The sequence below is a fragment of the Peromyscus leucopus genome, chromosome 14 (genome assembly GCF_004664715.2).
Source record: "Peromyscus leucopus breed LL Stock chromosome 14, UCI_PerLeu_2.1, whole genome shotgun sequence".
NCBI lineage: Eukaryota > Metazoa > Chordata > Mammalia > Rodentia > Cricetidae > Peromyscus > Peromyscus leucopus.
The window spans coordinates 23,787,089-23,813,737 of record NC_051075.1 but is presented as its reverse complement, the minus strand read 5'-3'; the positions used below and the strand labels follow the sequence as shown (position 1 = coordinate 23,813,737).

The 26,649-nt window shown below is 44.3% G+C and overlaps 2 protein-coding genes and 1 non-coding gene across 4 annotated transcripts; 2 read left to right on the top strand and 1 right to left on the bottom strand.

Annotated features, from left to right (window-relative positions):
- Positions 1-153: 153 nt before the first annotated feature.
- LOC114693366 (E2F associated phosphoprotein) lies at positions 154-22,459 on the top strand. 2 transcript variants are annotated; one of them, XM_037210546.1, is made up of 7 exons: positions 154-331; positions 5,325-5,506; positions 7,169-7,264; positions 13,456-13,573; positions 16,465-16,487; positions 18,372-18,485; positions 21,920-22,012. In XM_037210546.1, the coding sequence occupies exons 1-6, from the start codon at positions 258-260 to the stop codon at positions 18,440-18,442; spliced, it is 564 nt and encodes a 187-aa protein (XP_037066441.1). In that variant the 5' UTR covers positions 154-257; the 3' UTR covers positions 18,443-18,485; positions 21,920-22,012. The 2 variants fall into 2 exon arrangements, with proteins under 2 accessions (XP_037066441.1, XP_028725535.1); XM_028869702.2 differs by lacking the exon at positions 16,465-16,487 and having other exon boundaries at positions 156-331; positions 21,920-22,459.
- LOC114693367 (60S ribosomal protein L34-like) lies at positions 6,000-7,162 on the top strand. Its single transcript, XM_037210547.1, has one exon. It carries the CDS (start codon positions 6,490-6,492, stop codon positions 6,838-6,840), a length of 351 nt encoding a protein of 116 aa, XP_037066442.1. The 5' UTR covers positions 6,000-6,489; the 3' UTR covers positions 6,841-7,162.
- On the bottom strand, positions 18,859-18,969 carry LOC114693425. Its single transcript, XR_003734547.1, has one exon. It is a non-coding gene; the product is annotated as a U6 spliceosomal RNA (small nuclear RNA).
- Positions 22,460-26,649: the final 4,190 nt, after the last annotated feature.

Below are 26,649 nucleotides of genomic sequence, written 5' to 3'. Positions count from 1 at the left end.
TCTCCAAAAACCAAAAAAACAAAACAAAAAAACCCCAAACAAAACAAAGACAACTTCTGTTTTCAGCGGTAAGGAAAACGCAAAGTACCGACGTGATCCCGTCCCCGCTTGGCAGCTTGGGAAGGCCTGCGCAGGCGCACCGGAAGGACTCGGGGTTACGAGCGGAAGTCGAGTCTCGGGACGCTTTAGGGAGGGAGCCCGCGGAGTACGCAGACCCGGGGACCGTCCGTGGTCCCCGCAGGCTCCCTTAGGCCGCCATGAACCGGCTCCAGGACGACTACGACCCCTACGCGGTGGAAGAGCCGAGCGACGAGGAGCCGGCTCTGAGCAGGTGGGCCGCCGCCCCGCGGGGTCCGCCCGGCCTTGGCCGAGGCCGTCGCGCTCGCCGCGCCGGCCGAGCCTGGGCGCCGCGCCGCCCGCTTGGCTTGTAGGAGCCTCGGGGGTGCCTGGGGAGGCTGCTCAGCCTCTGGGGAGCCAGGATGGACAGCAGTGCGGGAAGAAGGGGTGTTCCGGAATCTCGGGGGCCCCGGGCGTAAGTCCTCAGATGGAGCCCTGCTGCCTGCCGCTTCCTAGCACTGTGACTGAAGGCAAGTCGGCTCTCGGCTTCGCGTCTGTCAATGGAGAGACGAGCGTGGAACCAACTGGTGAGGGAGGGCCACGGGCCTTAGCAGGAAGAACTCATCGGGAAGACTGTCAAATAGAAATAACGGAATACTGAGCGGGGAGTCCTTTTGGGTTGTGACAGAGATAAATACAAAGTTCTTGTCTTCCATTGACTTGTCTTACAACGGGGAATGAAGTGCGTGTCTTCGAAGGCCATCGTAGATGACCTCTGGTAGGCACAGATGAAGTTCTGTGCTACTTTTGGAAAGGGAGTATTTAATCCTACTTGAGGGAACTTGGAGTGTTTTTACTTAACACACATCTATCCCCCCCCCCCTTTTAACCTTGGCTGAGTATTAAACCCAGGATATTTTTATCTATATGTTTCTTTTTTTTTTAATTTAAATTTTAGTTTTGAGACACGGTCTCATTGTGTAGCTCTGCCTGGCCTGGAACTCATTCTGTAGACCAGGTTGGCCTTGAATTCAGAGATCCACTTGCCTTTGCTTCCAAGTGCTGGTGTTAACGCGCGCGCGCACACACACACACACACACACACACACACACACACACACACACCTGGCTTGTTTACTCCTCTATTAACCCAGATTCTACAACAGTGGTTCTCAACCTTCCTAATGCAGGGACCCTTTAATATGGCTCTTCATGTTGTGGTGACCCTCAACCATAAAATTATTTTGTTGCTGTCTGGGTGCTCTGTGTTGTGTGGGTTGGTCAAAGAAAGAAGGTCACTCCAAGATGAATTTTAGGCTTTCTGGCAGCAGGGAGGAGCAGTTTCTATGAACTGAGCCCTGAATCACTGTACGAAGATGTATTTATTGACTGTTACACAGAATTGTTTTTTTGAGTAAAACAAGTTCCCCACCCTAAGCCCCTGATCTAAAATCACATGTCCTTCTGAAGAAAACATCACACCTGGGCCCCTTTAGTCCTTACTGTGTACTGTTTGCAGTACCCAGTAATCCGAGGTATCCAGGTGTGCCCGGAGCATCTTGTGACCAAAGCCATGCAAAGGCTCTAAAGCTCCTTCAGAAAGACAACCCTATAGATAGCAGCAAACCTCACTGTTTTCCATAATGATTTCTTCAACGTCAAAGTATTCCTAGAAAACAACTATTCATTTTGAAGTTTCCCTTAGATACAATGAAGAACAACTATTTTATTCTAATGGTAGATACAATGATTCTATTAAATCTTCTTGCTACAATTGCTACTTTATAATTTTGCTGTTATAAAGCATACTGTAAATATGTATATGCAGGAAGGGGGTTGTGGACATGGGTTGAGAACCACTGCAGAAAATTACGGCATGCCCGCTGGGAAGCCGGTTTAGCTTGTAATAGCACTTGCTGTGCGAGCCTGAGGACCTGAGTTCTAGCCCCTGAACTCATGTAAGAAGCTGGGTGTGGTAGTCCTCTGTCTTTAATCCCAGCACTTCTGTGGTGAGATGGGAGGTGGAGACGGATGCCATCAGAGGCTTGAGGACAGCTAACCTGTCATATACTGCCAGAAACAAGAAAGACCCTTCCTCCACAAGGCAAAAGGCAAGAAGCAGTTTCTCAAAGTTGTCTTCTGCCTTCCAAATGCACTTGCACACATAACAGCAGACATGATGTGAACACTGAAAACAGCGAAGATACAGAACATGGGAGTACAAGGATCCCGTTTACTGCCGGCAAGAATGCTGTTCTCCTTCCTCTCTGTTCTTGGTCCTCATGTGTCAGGCTGGCCTCAGACTTCTGCAGTCTTCCTGCCTTATAGGTGTGTGTCACCACATTAGCTCTTTTTTCCCTTCCTGCCTCCTCAGATACAGGGGTGCACCATCGTATCTAGCTCCCCTCTTGATGCTGTTTTTAGTTTTTATTTTTATTTTTTTATTTTTTTTTTGAGACAGGGTTTCTCTGTGTAGTTCTGGCTGTCCTGGAACTTGCTTTGTAGATCAGGCTGGTCTCGAACTCAGAGATCTGCCTACCTCTGTCTCCCCTGTGCTGGGATTAAAGTTGTGTGCCACCACCACCTGGCAAATAATATGTGCTTTATATTTTGGTCAGACTAGAGCATAGGAACAGTCTTCTGGCCTGAGCAGTACTGGCCTTTTGGGTAGGGACATAGAGGGTTTTTGTAGGGAGCAGTCAGGTGGGAAGGTAGGTTGGAGCTACGTTGTGGAAGGCTGTTTTGAATGCTGTGCTCAGAGAACTGGCGCCTGAGTTGGGTGGTGACGTGATGAGAATCCTTTAGGAGTGCATTCTGCTGGTAGGATGGATGAGAGGGAGGAGAGACAGGAGACAGTTTTGAGGCCAGGGCATCCTTGACATATGTTGCTGGAGGTGGAGTTAAGTGAAAATAGTTGTAACGGTGGGAGTAATAGGGGAGTCTAGCGTGCTGGCCAATTTAAGGCATTTCTTGGGAATAGATTCTGGTTAAAACCTTAGCCATTGTCAGGTGTGGTGGCACTTGCTTTTAATCCTGGCTCTTGGGAGGCTCTGTAAATTTAGGGCAGTCAGGCTGCACGGTGACACCCTGTCTCAAACAGGCAGACAGACAAGCAACCTTCCTGTAGTCATCAGCAAAATTCACTGGAGTGAATTTCATTTTTCTGATTAACTTTCTGGTGGAGCCTTAAAAAGCATTGTTCAGTAAGAAAACAAAAGTCAAGCTGGGCGGTGGTGGTTGATATACCCTTTAGTCCCAGCACTTGAGAGGCAGAGGCAGATGGATCTCTGTGAGTTCAAGGCCAGCCTGGTCTACAGAGTGAGTTCCAGGACAGCCAGGGCTGTTCCACAGAGAAACCCTGTCTCAAAAAACAACAAAAAAAGAAAAAGAAAACAGAAGTCAGGAATATTCTGCTTATGAAGAATCTGCTATTATTATTGATACAGCATCTCATATATCCCAGGCTAGTGACTTCTGATCCTCCTGCTTCCATTTCTCAAGTGTTTTATGTGATGCTGGCGCTCAGACCCAGCCTTGTGCCTGCCAGGCAAGCACTCTTCCAACTCAGTTACAGCCCCATCCTTATTATCGTGTATGCTCTTCATATTGTAGTAGAAAGGTCTTAGACATTTAATTTGTTCTTGTTTGAGACAGGGTCTGTGGTAGCCCAGGGCCGGCTTTGACTCCATTGTGCAGCTGATGATGCTCTTGAACTCTTCACCCTCGGCCTCCTAAGTGTGGGATTATGGGTTCCCACCACCACGTCTGACTTAATTAATTTAAATATTTTAAATAACATTTTTTCCTTAAATTTGTGTATGTGGCATGAGGATCCTAGGGATTGAATTCAGGTCATCACAGACTTGGTGACAGGTACCTGCCGATGAGCTATCTTGCTGGCCCCAACTTAATTCATTTTTGTTGTTTTATTCCTCCTAATTTCTGATTTAATTCTATTATAATTCTGTTGAAAGGAAACTAATCACAGAAGGCAATATAAATCGACAGAAACTGTTTAGGAGAATTTGGAATGTAGCGTAAGTTTCATGGGGCTAGCGATGTAGCTCAGGGGTAGAGCAGCTGCCCAGTCTGCATGAAGCCTTGGGTTCACTTACCAGCACCAGGAAAAAATAATTATTGTACATAGTTTTCTCCTTTTACAGTTTCTGGAGCACTGTGTCTTTTAAATCATAATATTTAATTGCTTTATATTTTATGTTGATATATTAACTATATTAATTGCGTATATATTTTGTCTAAGTAAAACTCTCAGTTCTGTGAAGTAAGCTTTAATTAGTTGATAGAATTATGACTTGGTACAAGTATTGGAAAGCAGTGTGATAACACAAGAGGTTGGAAAGAGGGATGGAAAGATGGCTCAGTGGTTAAGAGTATTGGCTGCTCTTCTAGAGGACCTGGGTTCGATTCCCAGCAACCACATGGCAGCTCACAACCATCTAACTGTAACTCCAGTTCTAGGGGATCCAGTGCCCTTTTCTGGCCTCTGTGGGCACCAGGCAACACAGTTGATGCACAGATATACCTACAAGCAGGTACACACACACACACACACACACACACACACACACACACACGAAAGAAGAAGCCAGGCAGTAGTGACACACACCTTTAATTTCAGCACTCAGGAGGCAGAGGCAGGTGGATCTCTGAATCTGAGGCCAGCCTGGTCTACAGATGAGTTGCAGGACTACATAGGAATCTTGTCTCGAAAAACCAAAACCAACCAAACAAACACCCAACCAACCAACCAACAACAACAACAACAACAAAAAAAGAACAAAACCCCTGAAAATTGGAAGGATTAGCTGATGTATTGCCTACTAATGATCATTGCTATATGTAATGTGATAGGTATGTCAGATGTAAATTTGTAAAACTTATATTTGCTGTTGAGCAATAAGATGATAGAACTTTTAAGTGATTTTATTTTGTTTTGTGATGCTACACTTCAAACCTAGGGCCTTGCACATGCTACGTGAGTGCTCTACCGCTATGCCACATCCCAGCCCTGATTTTAATATTTTTAATATTCGGGGTTGGAGAGATGGCTCAGCGGTTGCTCTTCCAGAGAGGTCCTGGGTTCAATTCCCAGCAACCACATGGTGCCTCACAACCATCTATAGTGGTATCTGATGCCCTATTCTGGCATAAAAGCATACATGCAGATAAAGCTCTTATATACATAAAGTAAGTAAATTAAAAAATATTTTAATATTCATATTCCCTGTGCTTTAAATGTATGCTAGTTCTGAAGATGAAGTGGATGTGCTTTTACATGGAACTCCTGACCAAAAACGAAAACTCATCCGGGAATGTCTTACTGGAGAAAGTGAGTCATCTAGTGAAGACGAATTTGAAAAGGAAATGGAAGCCGAACTAAACTCTACCATCAAAACGATGGAGGATAAGTTATCCTCTATGGGGACAGGTACTCAAGAATCACTGTGTTTGTGTGTGCGTGTGCGTGCGCGCGCGCGCGAAGCACATGAATGATGGGTGGTGATGGGGGTAAACCTGGGTCTTGTGTTTACTAGGCAAATGTTCTACCACCAAGTTACAACCCAGCCTCTTAAAATTTTGAAACAGGGTCTGGCCAAGTTACTCAGTCTGGTCTTGAACTCACTGTAGCCTACATGATCCTTCTGCCTCTGCCTCCGGAGTAGCTGGTGGCAGATCTGCATGAATGGGTCTGATTAATACAGTACTTACTAAATGAAGGAATGAATGTGCCTGACAATTTCTACCACAGTTTTCGCTAATGACTGACATGTGTCATGTGTTATTGGAAAGATACTATTTAGTAGCAAGTACATGTATTATTTCCTTTTGTAGTGTTTAACACATGCCGGGCGTAGTGGCACATGCCTTTAATCCCAGCACTCAAGAGGCAGAGGCAGGCAGATCTCTGAGTTTGAGGCCAGCCTGGTCTACACAGTGAGTTTCAGAACAGCCAGGGCTACACAGAGAAACCCTGTCTCAAAAAAAACCAGAAAACTACAAGCATACAAAACATTTTTAGGGTTTGATGGCAGATTTAATGGCATGTCACTGCAAATTCCTGTCTCTTTGTAGTGAGTAATAAACATATTTCTTTTTAGCTCTTTATGTATAATTTACTTGACCCAAAAATTGGTTTGTATAAGTAGGACTGGCCAGAACTGGTTTTCATGTTGTGTTATAACTTAAGAACTGAAAGATGTAATTGAAGCAGAGGAAGAGTCAGGGACACAGGCATGTGAAGACAAGCTGGAGAGAGGAAGTTTGCTCTTGGTCCATCATCTTGTCTGATGCCCCTTGAAGCAAGACATCCCTTTCCTATTCCCCACAGCTATTTGTATTGTGAATTAAAAGGTATGTAGAAGCCGCCCTTTCCTTTTCCTCTTCCGGGGACGGTGCTTAGAGGCACTCAGAATGGTCCAGCGTTTGACATACCGTCGTAGGCTTTCCTACAACACAGCCTCTGACAAAACCAGGCTGTCTCGAACCCCTGGCAACAGGATTGGTTACCTTTATACCAAGAAGGTTGGAAAAGCACCTAAATCGGCATGCGGTGTGTGCCTAGGCAGGCTTCGAGGGGTTCGTGCTGTGAGACCGAAAGTCCTTAGGAGGATGTCTAAGATGAAGCATGTCAGCAGGGCCTATGGTGGGTCCGTGTGTGCCAAGTGTGTCCGTGACAGGATCAAGCGGGCTTTCCTTATTGAGGAGCAGAAAATTGTTGTGAAGGTGTCGAAGGCACAAGCACAGAGTCAGAAAGCGAAATAAATATGCAGCTTTTTAAATAAAAAAAAAAAGGTATATAGAATATATATGCTGAAAACCTGGAAATACAGCATTTAAATTTTAATTGGATTTTTGGGGAGAAAGAGTGATTTTCTCCTAATTGGAAAACTCGTCAAGGAGTAATTCCCTATTTGTGCATAGGACACAGATACCACATAAGTCACTGGTAATACCAATAAACATATTGACACACAAATGAGATTGTGAATAAATTAATGCTATTTGAGGTGATGGAGATATATATGGAGGCCTTTTGTTTTCTTGGGGATCAGATGTGGTTTAGTTTGTAAACTTTCTTCTGGTTTGGTAGGGACTTCCTCAGGAGTTGGGAGTGGTGGAGGAGTTACCGCAAAGTACTATGACGACATTTATTTTGATTCGGATTCTGAGGATGAAGACAAAGCAGGTGAGTACCTTTTTGTTTAGCAGTGCATTTTATGAATAATATCTGCCTTACAGTTACTTGATACTAGCTTTTTCATTTGAGTTTTATTTTTTTTAATCTTATGTTAATGGGTATTTGGCCTGCATGTATAGCTGTGCACCATGTGCATGCCTGGTGCCTTTGGAGGCCTGGAGAGGATGTTAGATTCCCCAGAACTGGAGTTAGAGATGTTTGTGAGCCACCATGTGGGTGCTGGAAATCAAACCTGGGTCCTCTGGAACAGCAGCCAGTGCTCTTAACTGCTAAGCCATCTTTCCAGCTCCTCTATTTAAAGTTTATTTTTAAGAAACTATAGACTAAGCCAAGTGTGGTGGCTACATCTTTAGTCCCAGCACTCAGGGAGGCAGAGGTAGGCCAGCCAGAGCTACACAGTAAGACCCGGTCTCAAAAGAAAAAAAAAGAAAGACATTGTGTGTTGTTGATGGAGGTGCAGAATTGGTTAGTGAGAAAGGCAGGGGGTGCAGATGTGTGCATTTACGACAGCAGTTCTCACCATGGGGGTTATGACCCCTTTCACAGGGGTCGTCTGAGACCATCAGAAAACACTGTTGTTCTTAGGAACTGAGACCACATGTGAGTACCAACCCTTCACATACACCCTAACAAACGAAGGTGTGTGCGGCAGGTTTGGTGCAGTGATGTACTTGTGTAGACCCATGGCACCTGTGTAGAGAGCAGCTGAGTGCCGAAAGCAGCAGTATTGGAAGTAAAACTACACTGGATGAATTGTAATTACTGGGTAAATGTAAAACCATCAACTACTGCAAGAAAAAAATCTGTACCATTGGAACTGTATCTGGCTGCCGATCGGTCTTTTATATTCTGCTGTGGTTGATGTGAATACTGCCCCCCTATTGATAGTAGATAGTAACAGGTATGTAACAACAAAACAACAAAAAACAGAATGGTAAATCATAGAATTTTTTTTTTTTGAGACAGGGCTTCTCTGTATAACATCTCTAGCTGTCCTGAAACTCACTTTGTAGACTGGGCTGGGCTTAACCTTACAGAGATCTACCTGCCTCTGCCTCCCAAGTGCTGGGATTAAAGGTGTGCACCACTATGCCTGGCCAGTCATAGGAAATTTTAATGAACTGCATTGACTGAAATATGCTATGTATCATCTTTTGTCTTATAAAAGCTATTGTTATATATTGTTTTCATTAGAAAACCATCCTATGACAATAGATTATATACAGAAAAATGTTAAGAAACCATAGTGAAGATTTTTTTACAGTATGGTAATTACAGCAGAAATTTAGAACTCACAATGTGTTATTTATTGTGAAGTTCTATTAGCAAAGTCTATGAAGGTGAACAAACTAAATGCCATTTTGATAGCGAGCCTCTGAGCTCTGCCAACTAATTTAGAAGCAAAGCTGATGGACTCAAGAAAGCCAGACTTGTCAGGCGGTGGTGGTGCACGCCTTTAATCCCAGCATTTGGAAAGTAGAGGCAGGTGGATCTCTATGAGTTTTAGGTCAGCCTGGGCTACAGAGCGAGTTCCAGGACAGCCATGACTACACAGAGAAACTCTGTCTCAAAGAAACCCCCCCAAAAAGGAAAGCCAAAATTGACACTGGTGGCAAATACCACAAACAAAATAGAGCAGCCATTGAAGCTTCATGTTTGGTGGCACTCAGACTCGCCACAGCTATGACATCTCACACCGTTGCTGAGGATTTACTGTTGCCCGTGGCCAAAGACAGTGTCCAAGTTATGATCTGAGATGACCTTGTTGCATGATTAATGCAGTGTCCTTATCTAAGAACACTGTCTGCAGAAGAATGGATGGCATGTCTGCTGGTATTCTTGATCAGGGAGTCCAGGAAATCAATCTGCTCCGCTCCATTATTTACTATCCAGCTCGATGAGTCCACAGACATTGCAAACTGTTCACAGTTACTGGTTTACAGGAGGTATATTAATGATGGCGACGTTAGAGATGAGTGTCTTTTTTGCAGAGCTCTTGAATCAACAACCACTGCACGTGAAGTATTTGACACGGTTCATTTCTGAAAGAGCGGGAGGTCTCTTGGGAAAGGGTTTGTGGTGTTGGCACAGACGGTGCTCCAGCTGTGCTAGGGTGCCGATCTGGACTTCAGTGTGGTGCTCAGTGAGGCACCACAGTCATCGGGCCTCACTGTGTGATTTACGGGCGAATATCAGCAGTGAAGATGCTGCCGCACGGGTTACAAGAAGTCATGGCAAATGTCATAAGTTCTGTCAGTTTGTCAATGTGAGAGCACTTTAGACAGTCGACTGTTTTTACAGCTGCAGGGAGTTGGATACTCGGAACAAAGCTCTGCTATTTCACACTAAACTGTGATGGTTGTCCAGAGGAAAAGTTTTAAAACGTGTTTTTGAGCTTCGTAATGAACTCAATTTTTTTAGACTTATTTACTTATGTATTTTATGTACATGAATGCTCTGTCTTCATGCACACCAGAAGGCATGCATCAGATTCCGTTACAAATGGTTGTGAGCCACCATGTGGGTGCTGGGAATTGAACTCAGGACCTCTGGAAGAGCAGCTAGTGCTCTTAACCGCTAGGCCACCTCTCCAGCCCCCTCAGACAGCAAGACCACAGTTGGAAGCACTTTTCAGTGATGAAAATGAATTGCAGAAAACAGCTTACTTGGTCAACATCTTTGCCATCTTGAATGAATTAAATTTATCACTGCAAGGACCAAATGCAGCGTGCCTGGATTTGTCTGAAAAGATCCGATCATTCCAAATGAAAATTCAGCTTTGGCAAAAAACAAAACAAAACAAAACAAAACAAAAAATGATAACAGAATTCACATGTTGCCTACCTAAGCTGTCTTCTTTGAGGAACATGACAGTGAACCAGACAGAAGGATTAGGATGGTAATTTCTGTGAAAGAACACTTGCACATGAAATTTCATCATCTTTTCCAAATCTACCAGACACCCATTTGCCTCTGCCAGAAGTCCATTCACAGTCAGGTTGAAGGTATTCCTGAGACAGCAAACGAGGAATTCACTGAACTTAAACAGCCATGCAGTGAGAACTGACATCTCTACGATGCCATTACAGAATTCTGGATCGAGTGTCTGCAGTCATTTCCTTTTTTCTCTGAGACTGAGTTGCGCCTTCTTCCATTTCCAGCAACATATCTTTGTGAAACAGGTGTTCTAGCTTACTGGTTATCAAGTCTAAATACAGAAGCAGACTGTGCTCTTGCAAAGACTGCCCTGAGAATTTCTGATCTGGTGAGCAAGCAGCAGTCTCAACCTTTGCACTGAGGTTAGCTTTTTATACACACTGTCGCAAAATGTAGCAGTGTAGTTTACTGTTGTTATTTTAAGATTGTTACCCTCACTACACCATGCTTCAAGACAAAATTTTGTTTATTTGTAATTAAAAATAAATATTCCACAATATATAATTACATATTGTTTTTGTAATTAATCACTGTGCTTTAATTATGTTCATTTTGTAGCTGCAAATCCTGCTTATCAGATATTTACATTATGACTCATACAGTAACAAAATTACAGTTATGAAGTAGCAATGAAAATAATTTTATGGTTGGGGGTCACCACAACATGAGGAACTGTATTAAAGGATCAAAGTATTAGGAAGGTTGAGAACCACTGGATTAAAGGCATTTGCCACCATATCTATATCTATATCTATATCTATATCTATATCTATATCTATATCTATATATATATATACACACACACACACACACAAATATATGTATTATATTTATGTATTTATGTGTGGACATGCATGTTTATATACATGCACACATACATGTGTATATATAGATATGTGTATGGGTGTGAGTGTATACATATATATATAAAATATAAATATATAAAATATTTTTTCTCCCTATTTTCAAGATAGGGTTTCTCTGTAGCCCTTGGCTGTCCTGGAACTTGTTCTGTAGACCAGGCTGATCTTGAACTCAGACATCCCCTTCAGGGATGTGTGCCACCACCATCTGGCTCTTAGGTTTTTATGTTGACCTCCACCTATTTGTTACATATATCAGGCTGGCCTCCAGCTCACAGAGACCCGGCTGCCTCTGTCCTGCCCTACTACCCTCCACCCTACAGTGCTGGGATTAAAGGACCACACCTACCTAAGAGCATAGTTTTAGAAGTCTGCCTTTTTGTTTTGTTTTAAGTACTTTGGGTCCTCAAGAATGTTAGGCAAGGGGCTAGAGCAGTGGTCGCAACCCACAGGTTGAGAAACGCTGGGCTAGAGAGATGGTCCAGAGGTTAAGAGCACAAGCTGTTCTTGTAGGGGGCCTGGGTTCAGTTCCCAGAACTCACATTAACTCTCACAGCTATCCATAACTCCAGTTCCAGAGGACCCGCTTTTTGGCCTCAGCAAGCATTAAGCATTCATGGAGTGTATCTGGATACATTTAGGCAAAACACTCATATACATAAAATAAAAAGCAATAAACCTTAAAAGAATTACCTTTTCAGTTTTAAATATTTTTGTTCTGATTTTAGTGTTTATTTGAGAGATGGTCTCAGAGTGTATCCCCATCTGACCTAGAACTCACTCTGCAGCCCAGACTGGCCTGAGTCTTTGAGAGCTGTGGCGAGCTTATATGTGAGGAGTGGTTCCTAGGGCTAAGAATGGAGCTCAGTCTATGGGACTGCTTGCCTGGTATACACAAAGCCCCAAAGGTGATCCCCAGTAGTGATAAAACTGAGTGCACACCCATAATCCTAGTGTTTGCGAAGTGAAGGCAGGGAGGGGTCTCAGAAGTTTAGCATCATCTTAGACTACATAGTGAGTTTGAGGCCAGCTCAGGCTCCACAAGGCCCAAAGCACATTCTGGCATTCTTTTTTATTTAATTAAATTATTCTGGCCTGGCTGTGGTGGTACCTGCCTTTAGTTCCAGCACTCGGGAGGCAGAGGCAGGTGGATCTCTTTGAGTTTGAGGCCAGCCTGGTCTACAGAGTGAGATCCAGGACAGCCAAGGCTACACAGAGAAACTCTGTCCTGAAAAACCAAACCAAACAAACAATATGTGTGTGTTTATGGGAGTTCATTCTGCAACTCCTGTGTGGCTGTAGAAGACAACCTGTGAGAGTCAGTTCTCTCTGGCACCATGTGAGTTCCAGGCATTGAACTCAGGGTGTCAGGCTTGGTGGCAGGCAGTTCATGATCCCATTGCCTCTGTCTCCCAGGCACTGGGATTACAAACGTGTGTCACCATGCCCAGTTAGTTTTAAATGGGTTTTTGAGACTGAATTTTCATTATTTTGAACTTAGCCTTTTGGCCTCCTCTATCTTGTTAAGTTTTTTAGTGTAGGGGCCCATCCCCCACCCCCCACATTTCCCCAGAGTACTCTTGAGTAGAAGCAGCAGGAAATATTAGAAGGATAGAGGGGAGAGAAAAAGAAAACACAGGATAGCCTCGAGAGGGCCTGGAACCTTTTCCAATGGACCCCGACTATCTCTGCCCCAGGGTTTTTATAGAGACGCCAAGGGGTGGAGCAAAAAACCTCCTCCCCCAGCACAGCCAAGTGCAGACCATCTCAGACACCTGGTACCCAGGCCTGTGGGCCAATCATCCATTTTATGCAGACCAGCTGGGTAAAGCTCCAACATTTGAGACTGGCTGTCCTGGAACTATCTCTCTAGACGAGGCTGGCCTTGAACTCACCTGCTTCTGCTTCAGGAGTGCTGGGATTATAGGCGTGCCCCACCACGCCTCCTCTATTTTTAATTTAGTGTCTTAATTGGACAAAACTCTTATTTGAAGAATAGCTGTATTTATTTAATTTCATGTAATGTTTTTTGGGGTAAGGTTTTATATTTGTTGCCAGGGTGGCCTGGGACTCACTGTGTAGTCCAGGCATGGTAGGTCTCTTGCCTCACCTCCCGAGGGTTGGGATTGCTAACTAAAGGAAGGTGTTAGGCATCCTTTTAAAAGATAATGTAAATAGAATAAGTACACAGTATGGGAATCAGGAGTCATTTTATATTAAAGACTTGTAAACTTCAGGGTTGGGGGTTTAGCTCAATGGTAGAGCGTTTGCCTAGCAAGCTCAAGGCCCTGGGTTCCATCCTCAGCTCCAAAAAAAAAAAAAAGAGTTGTAAACTTTAAACATGATTCTGATCCATATTCTCAACCTTTTAAAAATTAGCACATGTGACCAAGAAAAAGAAGAAGAAACAGCGAAGGATCCCAACAAATGATGAACTGCTGTATGACCCTGAGAAAGACAACAGAGACCAAGCCTGGGTTGATGCACAGAGAAGGGGGTAAGAATTTAAACCTGTAATCTTTAGAGGAAGAGTGCTTTTTCCCTGCTTTCATAGTTTACTGTATTTGTATTTATTTTCACACAAGCACTTCAAAAACAATTTGAGGACAAAAACTTGAATAGCTTGTTTGAAAATAACCAGCAGATTTTAGTCAGGTAATTGATTATTTATTCATTCATTTGTTTGTTTATTTATTTATCTATCTACTTATTTATTTGCAAGACAGGGTTTGTCTGTCTAGCTCTGACTGTCCTGGAACTCACACTATGCACCCGGCTGGCCTTGAACTCAGATTCACTTGCCTCTGCCTGGGATTAAAGGTCTGCTCCATCACTACCTGGCTGAATTTTTCTTTATTTTTAAAATAGATTCTCATGTAGCCCCTGCTGCTTCAAAACTTAGTATGTAGTTGGGCTGGCCTTAAACTCCTGATCTTGCTGCCTCCACCTTCCAGATGCTGTCTGGAGTTACAAGTTTGTGTCACCACAACAGTTAATTGTTGAGTTATTGATGGACCTAAACTGTCATAGTCAGTCTCTTCATTTAAGAATTGTTCTTGTGAGACAGGGTCTTGCTATGCAGCCCTGGCTGGTCTGGGACTCATGTATGTTGCTCTGCACAGCAATCCCTCCTCAACCTCATAAGTGCTGGGATTAGAGTTATGTGCCACCATGCCTGGCCTTTTGCCAGCACCCCATGGTACTAGGAATTGTTTGAACATAGGCTCTTGAGCATACTGGGCAAGTGTTGTGTCACGGATCTCTATCCTTAACCTTCTTTTTGCTTTTTTTAAAAAAGATTTTATTTATTTATTTTATGTATATGAGTGCTCTATCTGCATGTATGCCTTTATGCCAGAAGAGGGCATCCGATCCCACTATTGATGGTTGTGAGCCATCCATCATGTCATGGTTGGGAATTGAACTCAGGACCTCTGGAAGAGCAGCCAGTGCTCTTAACTACTGAGCCATCTCTCCAGCCCTTGCTTTTTGCTTTTTAAAACAAGGTCTCATTAAGTTGTTCAGGCTGGTCTTGAAGTCACTTGCTGTGGATATCGCTCTGTATAAATAAACACTGATTGGCCAGTGGCCAGGCAGGAAGTATAGGCGGGACTAACAGAGAGGAGAAAAGAGGAAACAGGAAGGCAGGAGTCACTGCTGGAGCCGCCACCAGGACAAGGAAGATGTAAACTACCGGTAAGCCATGAGCCACGTGGCAAAGTAAAGATTAATAGAAAGGGGTTAAATATAAGAGTAATGGGTTAAGTAAGAGCTAGACAATGACAGGCCTGAGCTAATGGTCAAGCAGTTTAAATAATGTAAGAGTCTGCGTGTTTATTTTATAAGTGGGCTCTGGGACTGGCGGGACTTGGTGGCGGGATCTGGAGAGAAACTCCCCAGCTCCCGTCACTCTGTAGGCCGTGGGCCTGGAGCTTGCAGTCTTCCTGCCTGAGCTCTATCAGAAGCAGGGGTTATGGGCCTGTGCTAGCAGGCCCAATGATAACGCTAACTTTTCCCTAATAGACGTGTTAAAACTTTTTTTTTTTTAAGTTTTTTTGTTTATGGAGATAGGGTCTGTCCCAGACTGGCCTTGAAGTCCCAGGGCTACTCCTGGCCTCCCAAATGCCAGGATTATGAGTATGTACCACCAGGCTTATTTTATAATTTTAAATTATTTTGAGAGCAGAGTTTTAGCATCTAAATTGCTGTTAATTTTATTTTTTGATGTCTTGGAACTCACTATGTAGCCCAGGCTGGCCTTGAATACTCAGAGATCCGTCTACCTCTGCCTCCCAAATGTTTTTTGTTATTTTGTTTTTTAGTCCCGGGTTCTGAGATTAAAAGTTTGCATCAGTTTGCAGGCCCAAGAGCACAGTGCTGTCCAGGCTCGTCTGCACTGTAGCCCAGTACTCTGAGCAGTGCCATTGCATGTGTATACCTTGACTTTTTTATCCAGATGCCCACCAAAGGATGTTTGTGTTCTAAGTACCTTTTGACTGTCATGAGTAGTGTTGGCAACACTGGTATACTGTAGATGTAACCAACCGTCTTATTAAATAAGAAACACAGAACCAATGCAAAGAAGAAAGCCAAGAGATCAGAGCTAAGAGCCTTACCACCTGCTGCAGCTAGCCTCTTAAGCCACAAGACCTCTCCGAAAGAGACCTACTTCCTGTGTGTTTGTCTTTATATAGTCTTTCTGTTCTGCCTTCTCATTGGTTGTAAACCCAAACACGTGACTGCTTCATCACTGCCCTCCAGGTCTTAAAGGCGTGTGTCTCCAATGCTGGCTGTATTCCTGAACACACAGAGACTTAACTAGCTCTGCCTACCAAGTGCTGGGATTATAAGCGTACGCCACCACTGCTCTGCTTTCCTATGGCTTGCTAATAGCTCTGACCTCCGGGCAACTTTATTTATTAACATACAATTAAAATCACATTTCAGTACAAATAAAATACCACCATAGTGTACAGATGTTTTTTTTTTTGTTCAGAAGTTAACTTTATTTTTTTTTTATTTTACAATACTATTCAGTTCTACATAACAGCCACAGATTCCCTTGTTCTCTCCCTTCCTGCCCTCCTCCCCTTCCCCCCAGCACACCCCCCATTCCCACCTCCTCCAGATCAAGGTCTCCCCCGAGGACTGGGATTGACCTGATAGACTCAGTCCAGGCAGGTCCAGTTCCCTCCTCCCAGATTGAGCCAAGCGTCCCTGCATAAGTCCCAGGTTTCAAACAGCTATCTCATGCAATGAGCCCAGGACCTGGTACTACTGCCTAGACGCCTCCCAAACAGATCAAGCCAATCGACTGTCTCACCCATTCAGAGGGCCTGAGTGTACAGATGTTTGTTTGAGTCCCTACTTCTGTGTTTTTGGTTACAGGAGGAGCCTTGGAGGATCTCATGGTGATTCTGTGTATGAACTTGTTGTGTGCTTGTGTGTGTGGTGCTGGAGATTGAGTTTACGCTGTTGTACATGCTAGGCAGGCACTACGCTGCTGAGCTACCCTCGGTGCCTAGGAGGTTGTGCTTCAGTCCAGATGGGGATGGCTGTCTGTTTTCCAGGTCCGGAGGGTTGATGTTGCTGTGGGATCTCTGTACACACCCTTAGCTCCAGTTCTTTTCCTGTCCTTTTCCTCGCTCGGATTTATGCCTGTGCTGCTTCCTCCAGCGCCCCCTGCTGTTTACTTCCTGAAACTTCCTTTATTTTGTTTTGGGGTCAGGATCTCCGAGGAAGCATGGTTTGGCCTGGGATTTACTGTGTAGCTCAGGCTGGCATTGGGAGCTTTTGTTCTTCCTGCGTTAGCTTTCCAAATTTATTTTACTTTACATTTATTTATTTAAGATTTAGTATTGCTACGTGCATGCATGGCAAGGCATCCTTGTGGAGGTTAGAGGACAGCTTCTGGGAGTCAGTTCTGTTTCCATCATGTAGTTCTCCAGGGTGAACTCCGGTTGTCATGTTAGTGGCAAGCGCCTTTACCTGGCAAGCCATCTTACCAGCTCCTCTGTCTTCAGTTTTTATAACAGTCTCTACTGAACCCAGAGCTCTGCTCGGCTGAGCTCCAGTGGCCCGTGCCTGTGTGCCTGCTCTTTCTGTGGGTTTGGGCTCTTAGCTCAGGCCTTAAACTTTGCACAGCAGGTGCTTTACCAAGCGTCTCCCCAGCTGTGCCGTGCCCCTCCCCCAGGCTGCTCTGGAGCTCACGGTGTATATAGTCCAGGCTGAACTAGTCATCTCCTGCTGTTGTTCTGTACTGCTAGGAACACAGGGGTGGGACACCTTGCCTGGCCGACTTAAGTTTTTTCAGGGGACAGGGGACAGGGTTTCTCTGTGTAACAGCTCTGGTTGTCCTGGAACTCACTCTGTAGCCCAGGCTGGCCTTGAACTCAGAGATCTGCCTGCCTCTGCCTCCTGAGTGCTGGAGTGAAAGGCCACTAGCGCCTGGCTTAAGTTTGTGACTACAAACGTAAAAATAGTTTCTTAGATTTTCCTTGTTTTTGGTCTCTTAAGTATTTTGAATCATGGCCAGGTGTGAGAAAGAGTTAGTTTCCTGTTAGAATTCACCTGAGATTTCCTCACAATCACACTGATATTATGGATTTTGGTTTGTTGTCAGGTTTGGTTTTATGAGACACATCTCATTTTAGCTCATACTGACTTTGAACTCTGGATCCCCCTGGTTCTGTCTCTGGTGCTGGGATTTCAGGCATGGACTACCACATCCCACCACACTGTCTACTTTGAAAGAAAATTACTGTGTGCAGTCCAGACCTAAGGAGTTAGGCTCTGTCACCTTGAAATTTGATTTGATTTCATTTTTTTTTTTGTTTATTTTTGAGCACTTTTTTTTTTTTTTAAACTTTCTGCCTCTCCAAGGTGTTTTAGATAGATCTTGTAAACCAGATCCCTAGAATTACCCATTTCTGGTGCTGGAGAGACGGCTCATCGGTTAAGAGCACTGAGTTTGGTTTCTAGCGCCCACATGGTGACTCTCAGTTCCTGGAGATATCACACCTTCTTCTGACCTCCCAGGGCATCAGGCATGCATATCCATAAAGAAAAACAGATCAAAAATATAAACAATAATAATAATAATAATAATAATAATAAAGTAACTAGTCATTTCTCTGAGAAAAACAGATAAAAAATATAAACAATAATAATAAATAATAATAAAGTAACTAGTCATTTCTCTGAGTACTGATTCTGTTTTCTGGACAGTGCTATTAGAAACCAGGATTTGGTTGGTTAATGTATTTTTCCTTCTCAAATGAACTTTTCTGTTTTAGTTATCATGCCTTTGGATTGCGGAGACCACATCAGAAACAGCAGCCGGTTCCAAACAGTGATGCCGTTTTGAACTGTCCTGCCTGCATGACCACACTGTGCCTGGATTGCCAGAGGTAAGGACAGAGGTGAACATACCACATGCCCCCAAATGAGCGAACCCCCACCCTCCAACAAGCCTTTCCCGGAACCAAAACAGTTTGGTGGGCCTTTGCTTAAGTCAGAAGTAGACTTTGTTGTTGCTGTTTATGTAAACATTTATTTGACCAAAATGTAGAAAAGTAGTGACTATAACATAGGATACAGTTACAGGAATCTGAAGAACAGAGTGGGTTTGCTAAAAGTTCATCTCTCTGGTAGTGTGATGCTTAAAACACAGGAGCGAGAGCAAGGCAGGGTTGGTGCACCCCTTGATCCCAGCACTTGGGAGGCAGAGGCAGGAGGAGCTCTGTGAGTTCAAGGCCAGCCTGGGCTACAGAGCTACACAGAGAAACTCTGTCTCAGAAAAAAAAATTTAATGTCATCCTTGCACAGGGGCATGCTAATTTTCTTTGTATTGTTTCAGTTTTAATATATGTGCTGTTGAATTGAATCGAGCACAAGGGACAGTTTTTAAAAATAACAGTTATTAATAGTTATTGCCGGGTGAGGAGAGGCACATCTTTAATACCAGCATTTGGGAGGCGGAGGCAGGTGGATCTCTGTGAGTTTGAGGCCAGCCTGGTCTACAGAGTGAGTTCCAGGACAGCCAGGGATATACAAAGAAACCCTGTCTTGAAAAGCCAAAAAAAAAAAAAAAAAAAAAAACTATTATTAGTGCAATTATTCACTAATAGTAATTCAAACCTCTTCTGGTCTATAATCCCAGTACTTGCAGGTTCAAACAGGATGATTGCTATAGGTTTAAGACTGCTCTCAGCTACAAAGTGAGGACCTGCCTCAGAAACAAGAATGGGCTGGAGAGAGATGGCTCAGCGGTCCAGAGCACTGGCTGCAGAGGCCCTGAGTTCAGTTCCCAGCAAACATGGTGGCCCACACCCATCTGTAATGAGATCTGGTGCCCTCTTCTGGCCTGCAGGCATACATGCTGGCAGAACACTGAATACACGATAAATAAACACATCTGTAAGAACTCAGGTTTGGTTCTGAGCACCCAGAGGGCAGCTCAGTATCCAGCACCTTCTTCTAACCTCTGCAAGCATCAGGCATGCATGTGGTGTACATACATACAGGCAAAACAGTTGTACATATAAAAATACAATAAATCTTTTTATTTTTATTTATTTATTTATTTTTTTTGAGACAGGGTTTCTCTCTGTTGTATATCCCTGGCTGTCCTGGAACTTGCTTTGTAGCCCAGGCTGGCCTTGAACTCCGAGATCTGCCTGCCTCTGCCTCCCGAGTGCTGAGATTAAAGACTAATATATTCCCTCCTCCTACTCTTCAACTGGGCTCCTGGAGCTCAGCCCGGTGCTTGACTGGTTCTCTGCATCTGCTCCCATCAGTTACTGAATGAAAGGTCTATAATGACAATTAGGGTAGTCACCATTTGATTACAGGAAAAGATCAGTTCAGGCACCCTCTCCACTGTTGCTAGGAGTCTTAGCTGGGGTCATCCTTGTGGATTCCTGGGAGTTTCCCTGGTACCAGGTTTCTGCCTAACCCTATAATGTCCCTCTATCAAGATATCTCTTTCATTGCTCTCCCTCTCTGTCCCTCCCCCAACTCGGCCATCCTGATCCCTTATGTTCCCACCCCTCCATACCCCCCCTTCCCCCAGTTTACCCAGGAAATCTCATCTATTTCCCCTTCCCAGGGTAATCCATGTGTCCCTCTTAGGGTCCTCCTTGTTGCCTAGCTTCTCTGGGGCCTAAACTTTTTTTTTTTTTTTTGGTTTTTTGAGACAGGGTTTCTCTGTGTAGCTTTGCGCCTTTCCTGGGACTCACTTGGTAGCCCAGGCTGGCCTCGAACTCACAGAGATCCGCCTGGCTCTGCCTCCCGAGTGCTGGGATTAAAGGCGTGCGCCACCACCGCCCAGCTCTTTTCTTTTTTTTTTTTTTAAACAAAACAATACAAACCTCAAATAATTCTAGACAGAACATTAGGTGTTTCTGACTTTTGTTGAAGTGTCAGCCACTAGTCTGCTGGAGCATGTGGCTCTGGCAGGCCTTGCCCTTCTCCGCTTCCTCTGCCTATCTAGAAACCGTTACTGTTTAGGTGACGTCCCTAAAGCTAGCCCCTAAGGGCTGTCCCCTTATTTGGCCACTTCCTCCTCCTGAGACTGACCACCAAGGACCAGCTATCAAAGTATTGAAGTCCAGCAATCAAAAGCTTCCTTTGGTTCACCTAATTAACACGCCCAGTCAAGATATACCACTGTATCCTAGCCCATTCTAGCACAGACCTCCCTTTTCCTCCTCTTAAACATTACACCTGCACGCTCATTTGCTGCCTGAGTCAGAAAGCAGCCACTTTAACTTTTCTTCCCCACTTAATAAAGGATCTCTCTGTGAAAACAGGTGTTTCTGTGTGGTTTATGCCTAATCTGGGGTCTGTGAGTACAGTGGTCTCTTTCAGGTGGGCCTCTGAGAGTTCCAGGCCAGCCAGGGAAACATAGTGAGAACCTGTCTCAAAAGGAGAAAACAAATTTTAAAAGCTTCAGGGCTGGTGCCAGGCATGGTGGCACATGCCTTTGAGCCTGGTAATCAGGAGGCAGAAGCAGGCAAATCTCTGTGAGTATGAGACCAGCTTGGTTTACATATGGAGTTCCAGGCCAGTCAGGGATACATAGTGAGAACCTCTCTAAAAAGATTAATTTTTTCAGTGCTAGAGATCAAACCTCAAGACTTTGGGCATGCTTTACCATTGAACTATATTCCCAGCCCAGCAATATGTTTTCATTTATTTATTTATCTGTTTATCTATCTATCTATCTATCTATCTATCAATCATCTATCTGTCTATCTATCTATCTTCTATTTATTTTTGAGGCAGAGTTTCTATGTAGCCCTGGTTGTCCTAGAACTATGTATATCAGGCTGGCCATGAACTCACAGAGACCCCTCTGTCTCTGCCTTCTTAGAGTGCTGGAATCTAAGGTGTGTGCCACTGTGCCCAACCTTACATTCCATTTAAGAAATATATTTCTCCATGGAATGACGGTGCATGCCTGCATTCTCATTACTTGAAAGGTTGAGACAGGAGGATTGTGAGTTCTAGGTTAGCTTTTGTAGGTGTGTCTCAAAGAAATAAGTAAATAAATGACTCAAAGTTTTTTTTTGTTGTTGTTTTTTTGAGACAGGGTTTCTCTGTGTAGTTTTGGTGCCTGTTCTGGATCTCACTCTATAGACCAGGCTGGCCTCGAACTCACAGAGATCTGCCTGCCTCTGCCTCCCGAGTGCTGGGATTAAAGGCGTGTGCCACCAGTGCCTGGCTGACTCTCAAATTTAATCCCCATCTTTATTTTGGTGGCTGTTGATGTAGGTGTTCTCAAATGTGATCTAAAATGACTACTATTAAATCCAAACTCTCCTTTTCGTTCTCCTTCTAGACATGAATCCTACAAGACTCAGTACAGAGCAATGTTTGTGATGAATTGTTCTGTCAACAGAGAGGAGGTTCTAAGATACAAGAATCCAGAAAACAGGAAGAAAAAGCGGGGTGCTAAGAAGATGAGGTCTAACCCTGAAGGTCCCGTGGAGACAGACGTGGAGGAGATCTATCACCCTGTCATGTGCACAGAGTGTTCCACTGAAGTGGCCGTCTATGACAAAGATGAAGTCTTTCATTTCTTCAACGTTTTAGCAAGCCACTCTTGAACAGTGTGACAGGTAATTGACTTCCCAGCACTGTATAAAGCAAATGTGGACTCCTATTTTCCTCTTTCCTAGTCTAAACTTTCAGTGACATTGAGTCATTAAAACAGTATTTACCTCTGTGAAAAGAATGGCTATCAACCTCTGTTTCTTCTCCCTTTTTTCTTTTTAATTTTCCCATGAATAATGATGGGACTGATTATTCATTTTATTTTTGGTGCATCTTTGAAGACTTTGGGGTTCCTTATTTATTAAATTAGCTTCCTAGAATTAAATGGTTTTGGAGTATTTGTTTCTTAGTGTTTGGTCCATTTTCTATTGCTATAACAAAGTACTAGAGGTTGGGTGCTTTATAAAGAGATGAGTTTTAGGGGTTGACAAGATGGCTCTGCACTTGGCATGCAAGCCCCACAACCTGGGATTGTTCAGTCCCTGGGACCCTCAGTGGAAGGACAGAATAACTTTCAAGTTTTCCTGTGACTGACCTAAACATACGTGCACAGGCGGGCACACACATGCACAGGTGGGTGGATACACAGTGCACAGAGGACCTGAAAAGTGGGGGAGTGTTGACAAGTTGGTGGGGTAGCAGACAGAAATGGGGCAGCAAGTCACACAAGTTGAGTGGTGTGCATGTGAAAATGTTTTGTATGCTTACTAAAAACAATACTGAATAAAGTACTATTAACAACCATTGTTCCTGTCCTTTCACTTAGAAAAGACTTGAGATATCAGGTATTTCCTGAGGCTATTTGGGCTGGATACAGGTGTGCTACAGTGTTCCCCTCTGATTTCCATGCATAGCTTTGAATATCTTTCTGTTCTTTTATCAGGATGATTGCTATAACTGACCTGTAGGTGATTGTATCTGAGATGACAGTGTTTCTCAGCATAGCCTTCTCATATTTCATCACTATACATATTTTTCTCTTAATGTTAAGCAGCTGCCCATAATCCTTTGAAGGATTACTTATGGCCTTCTTTTGCCTCAACTCTCTTGACCTTCACAGGGCATCATGTAGCCCAGGCTGCCCTTAAACTCATCATGTAGCTGAGGATGATCCTGAGCTCCTGCTCCTACCTTCCTGTTGCCTCGATTATAGATGTCTGCTCTTCCTCCATTTTTTTTTTAAATGCCGAATGTCATTTCTTGAAGGGGTAGGAGGTCTTAAATGCAGGCTTACAGCACAATGGGAGAGCCCCAGAGGGCAGAAGTTCGATACTGATGTTTTCCAGTCTTGCATCTAAGCTGTTAATGCTCATTATTCAGGATACACAGACAAGGAACTTACCTTAAGCATTCAGGAGGGTGGAACTTGGCAGGGAATTAACATAGGGAGGATATCAAGGTCAAGGTCAGCAAGCAAGGCAACAGTTACCCAAAATGGGGACTAGGGCCCTGCAGGTCCCCCTTTTATTAAAAAATGAGCTTCTGACTTGGGTTGCATGGGACGTCAGCAGGTCACCTTATCCGTCATGGAGACACCTGCCCAGGCCACACAGGTGCTCTGTCTTAGGTTGGTGAGTGCCCCCCAGGTATTACCCGTCTCTGAATACTCATTATCATACTGGCTCAATCATGTGTGAGCTGCAGAGTTAACTGCTGCCAAAGATCTCAAAGTGGCACTGGGCTTGCAATCTGTGTTCAACACAGAAAAGACCAACAGAGGTCCTATCTTACCTATAGCCAGTAGGCTAAAGGCAACTGAGCCTTTCCCTTCCTTAACGAGCCGTACTGTACGTTGGAGTCCTTGTAGGATAGTATCCCAAAAGCAACTGGAACTTGAGTTTATAAATTTATAATTTTCAAAGCCAATCGAGATGTATATAATTACTGAATTAAATTTATCATGCCCAATAGAATGGAAGATTAACTGTGGTAGCTACTTTTGCTGCCAGGGTCTCCACTGTGCTAGCTGTAGTAAGCAATTATGAAATTCTATCTCCATTTTAAATGGAGCATAAAATATTTTAAACAGATTCCACTGCAACTAATTGTTCCTTCCTCAGTTTGGCTTATTGTGTCCTGCCCCTCTTTTTTTTTTTTTGCCTGTTTCCTTCTTTATTAAGATACAATCACTAACAGTAAGGATTTGTAATGAATGAATTGATAGTGCCTCCCCTCCCACCCTCCACCCCCCAGTACTAGGGATCAGACTCAGGGCCTTGTGCGTGCTGGTACTCTACCATGAAGCCATACTCCCCAGGCCCAAGGCATGACTCTTAAGCACCCTGATTGACATTCCTCATTCACTCCCAAGTCAAGCCTCCTTTCCTTAGACTTGCACTCTTTCCAAGAACGCCATATAGACAGCTGCCTGCTCCAGGAGACACCAAAGACCATCTCTAGTCAGGAGAGGGCTCCTCCTAGAAGCTGCGGTGTGGTCCCTCTGAATGCCAGAGGACCATGGGGATCGTTTAGAAAAATAAAAAGCAAGACCTTTGCCCTAGCCCTGTGCACAGGTAAGGGGGTTAATCAGGAATTTTCTTTCCCTCACTCAGGGCTGCTGGTAGGTCATCCAGCTCTCTGATGACCTGGGGACACACTAGCCTGTGGTAAGTGGGGCTCCCCAATGCCTTTTATCCTGTTTACAATACACTGGCTTTCCTTAGACGGGTGCGTCCTGCCCCTCTTGCTGTGTAACCTGACCTCGGGCGTATAGAATAACGTTCGTTGTCGTAATTTTTTTTTTGTGTCAGGAGCCTGGCCACAGTTAAACAGTGCATTCAACACGAGCTCACAAAGGCGATAAGGAACCTGGTTAGGTAGTGTTCTCTCTTGGAGACGTGGCCAGGCAAGTGTCCGTTCCAGCGTCTCAGGCCATTGGCAGAGTGTGTGTGCATCCTTACAGCCACAGGACTGAAGTGCCTTTCCCCTCTGCTGGTTGTCAGCCAGGAGGAGTAAAGGTGACACTTTGTTTTTACTCATTGATTAGCCAGGAGATGCTCTCAGCTCCCGGAGGCCACCTGCCCCAGATGTAGAAATGCACAAACTATTAAATGTCACTTGTTAAGTGTCTTATTATGTTTCAAAGGCACACACACACACACACACACACACACACACACACACACACACACACACTTCTATCTGTATAGCAGATAGATGTTGGCTGTGGTTTGTTTGCTTTCTTAGTTCCTAATCTGAACTCCAAGCACTCTAGGAGCGGTCATTGCCCTGGGCTTTTGATCCTCACCAGGGATCTGGAGCAGAAGGAGCAGGTAAAGATGCTGTAATGAGGGAAGCTGAACACGGTGAGGAAGCAGGGACCTCTACCACATCCCAATCTGAATGCTTTTTTTGGTCAATAATTTTTGAGTGACTTCTTTGCAGTTTTGATATTTGGTTGTCACTGACTCACTGGTTTGCTGTGGTTTCTTAGCAGTCATGCAGACATGGGAAGTTTTTCTTGTTTGTTTTGATTTTTCCTGTACTAGGGATTTTACCCAGAGTCTTATGCATGCCAGGAAGTACTTTACCACAGAGCTATAACCTAGCCACAGGCCTGAGGGAACTCACTTCCTATATGTAAAATCGAAGAGGTTACCTCACAAATATATACAGTTAACTGTGTCAATTAAAAAGTAAGCATTAGCTGGGCATGGACGTTGCATTCCTTTAATCATAGCACTCAAGAGGCAGAGACAGGCAGATCTCCATGAGTTCAAGACTAGTCTGGTCTACATAGCAGGTTCCAGGTCAGCCAGGGCTGTATAGAGAAATCCTATCTCAAACAAACAAACTAGCAAACAAATAATCATACATACATACATGTTTAAATACCCTTAAGCTTACAGTTTTACTTTTAGCTGGAATCAAGGCTTGCCCCTACCCTGTCCACTCCCCTGTGTACTGGAAAATTTGGACCTCTGCACTCAGCTGCAATGCTGGTTTGGGTGTTTCTCAGAGTTAATATGTTGGGAATTTAATCCCTAAAGTCATAGGGTGATGGCTTTTGGAGATGGGCCTTTGAGAGGTAGTTGGGATTAGATGATACCCCCCATGATGGCACCCATGGGCCTTTGGGAGGTAGTTAGGATTAGATGATACCCCCGTGATGACATCCATGGGCCTTTGGGAGGTAGTTAGGATTAGATGATTCCCCCCAACCCCCCCATGATGGCATCCATGGGCCTTTGGGAGGTAGTTAGGATTAGATGATACCCCCCATGATGACATCCATGGGCCTTTGGGAGGTAGTTGGGATTAGATGATTCTCCCCCACCCCCCATGATGGCACCCATGGGCCTTTGGGAGGTAGTTGGGATTAGATGATTCTCCCCCACCCCCCATGATGGCACCCATGGGCCTTTGGGAGGTAGTTGGGATTAGATGATACCCCCCCCCCCCCGTGATGGCACCCATGGGCCTTTGGGAGGTAGTTGGGATTAGATGATTCTCCCCCCCCCCCGTGATGGCACCCATGGGCCTTTGGGAGGTAGTTGGGATTAGATGATTCTCCCC

Coding starts and splice junctions, on each gene's coding strand:
- LOC114693366 (XM_028869702.2), top strand. CDS start 258: ATGAACCGGCTCCAGGACGACTACGACCCCTACGCGGTGGAAGAGCCG. Junction 332..5,324: donor GAGGAGCCGGCTCTGAGCAG/GTGGGCCGCCGC, acceptor AATGTATGCTAG/TTCTGAAGATGAAGTGGATG. Junction 13,574..18,371: donor GTTGATGCACAGAGAAGGGG/GTAAGAATTTAA, acceptor TTTCTGTTTTAG/TTATCATGCCTTTGGATTGC.
- LOC114693367 (XM_037210547.1), top strand. CDS start 6,490: ATGGTCCAGCGTTTGACATACCGTCGTAGGCTTTCCTACAACACAGCC.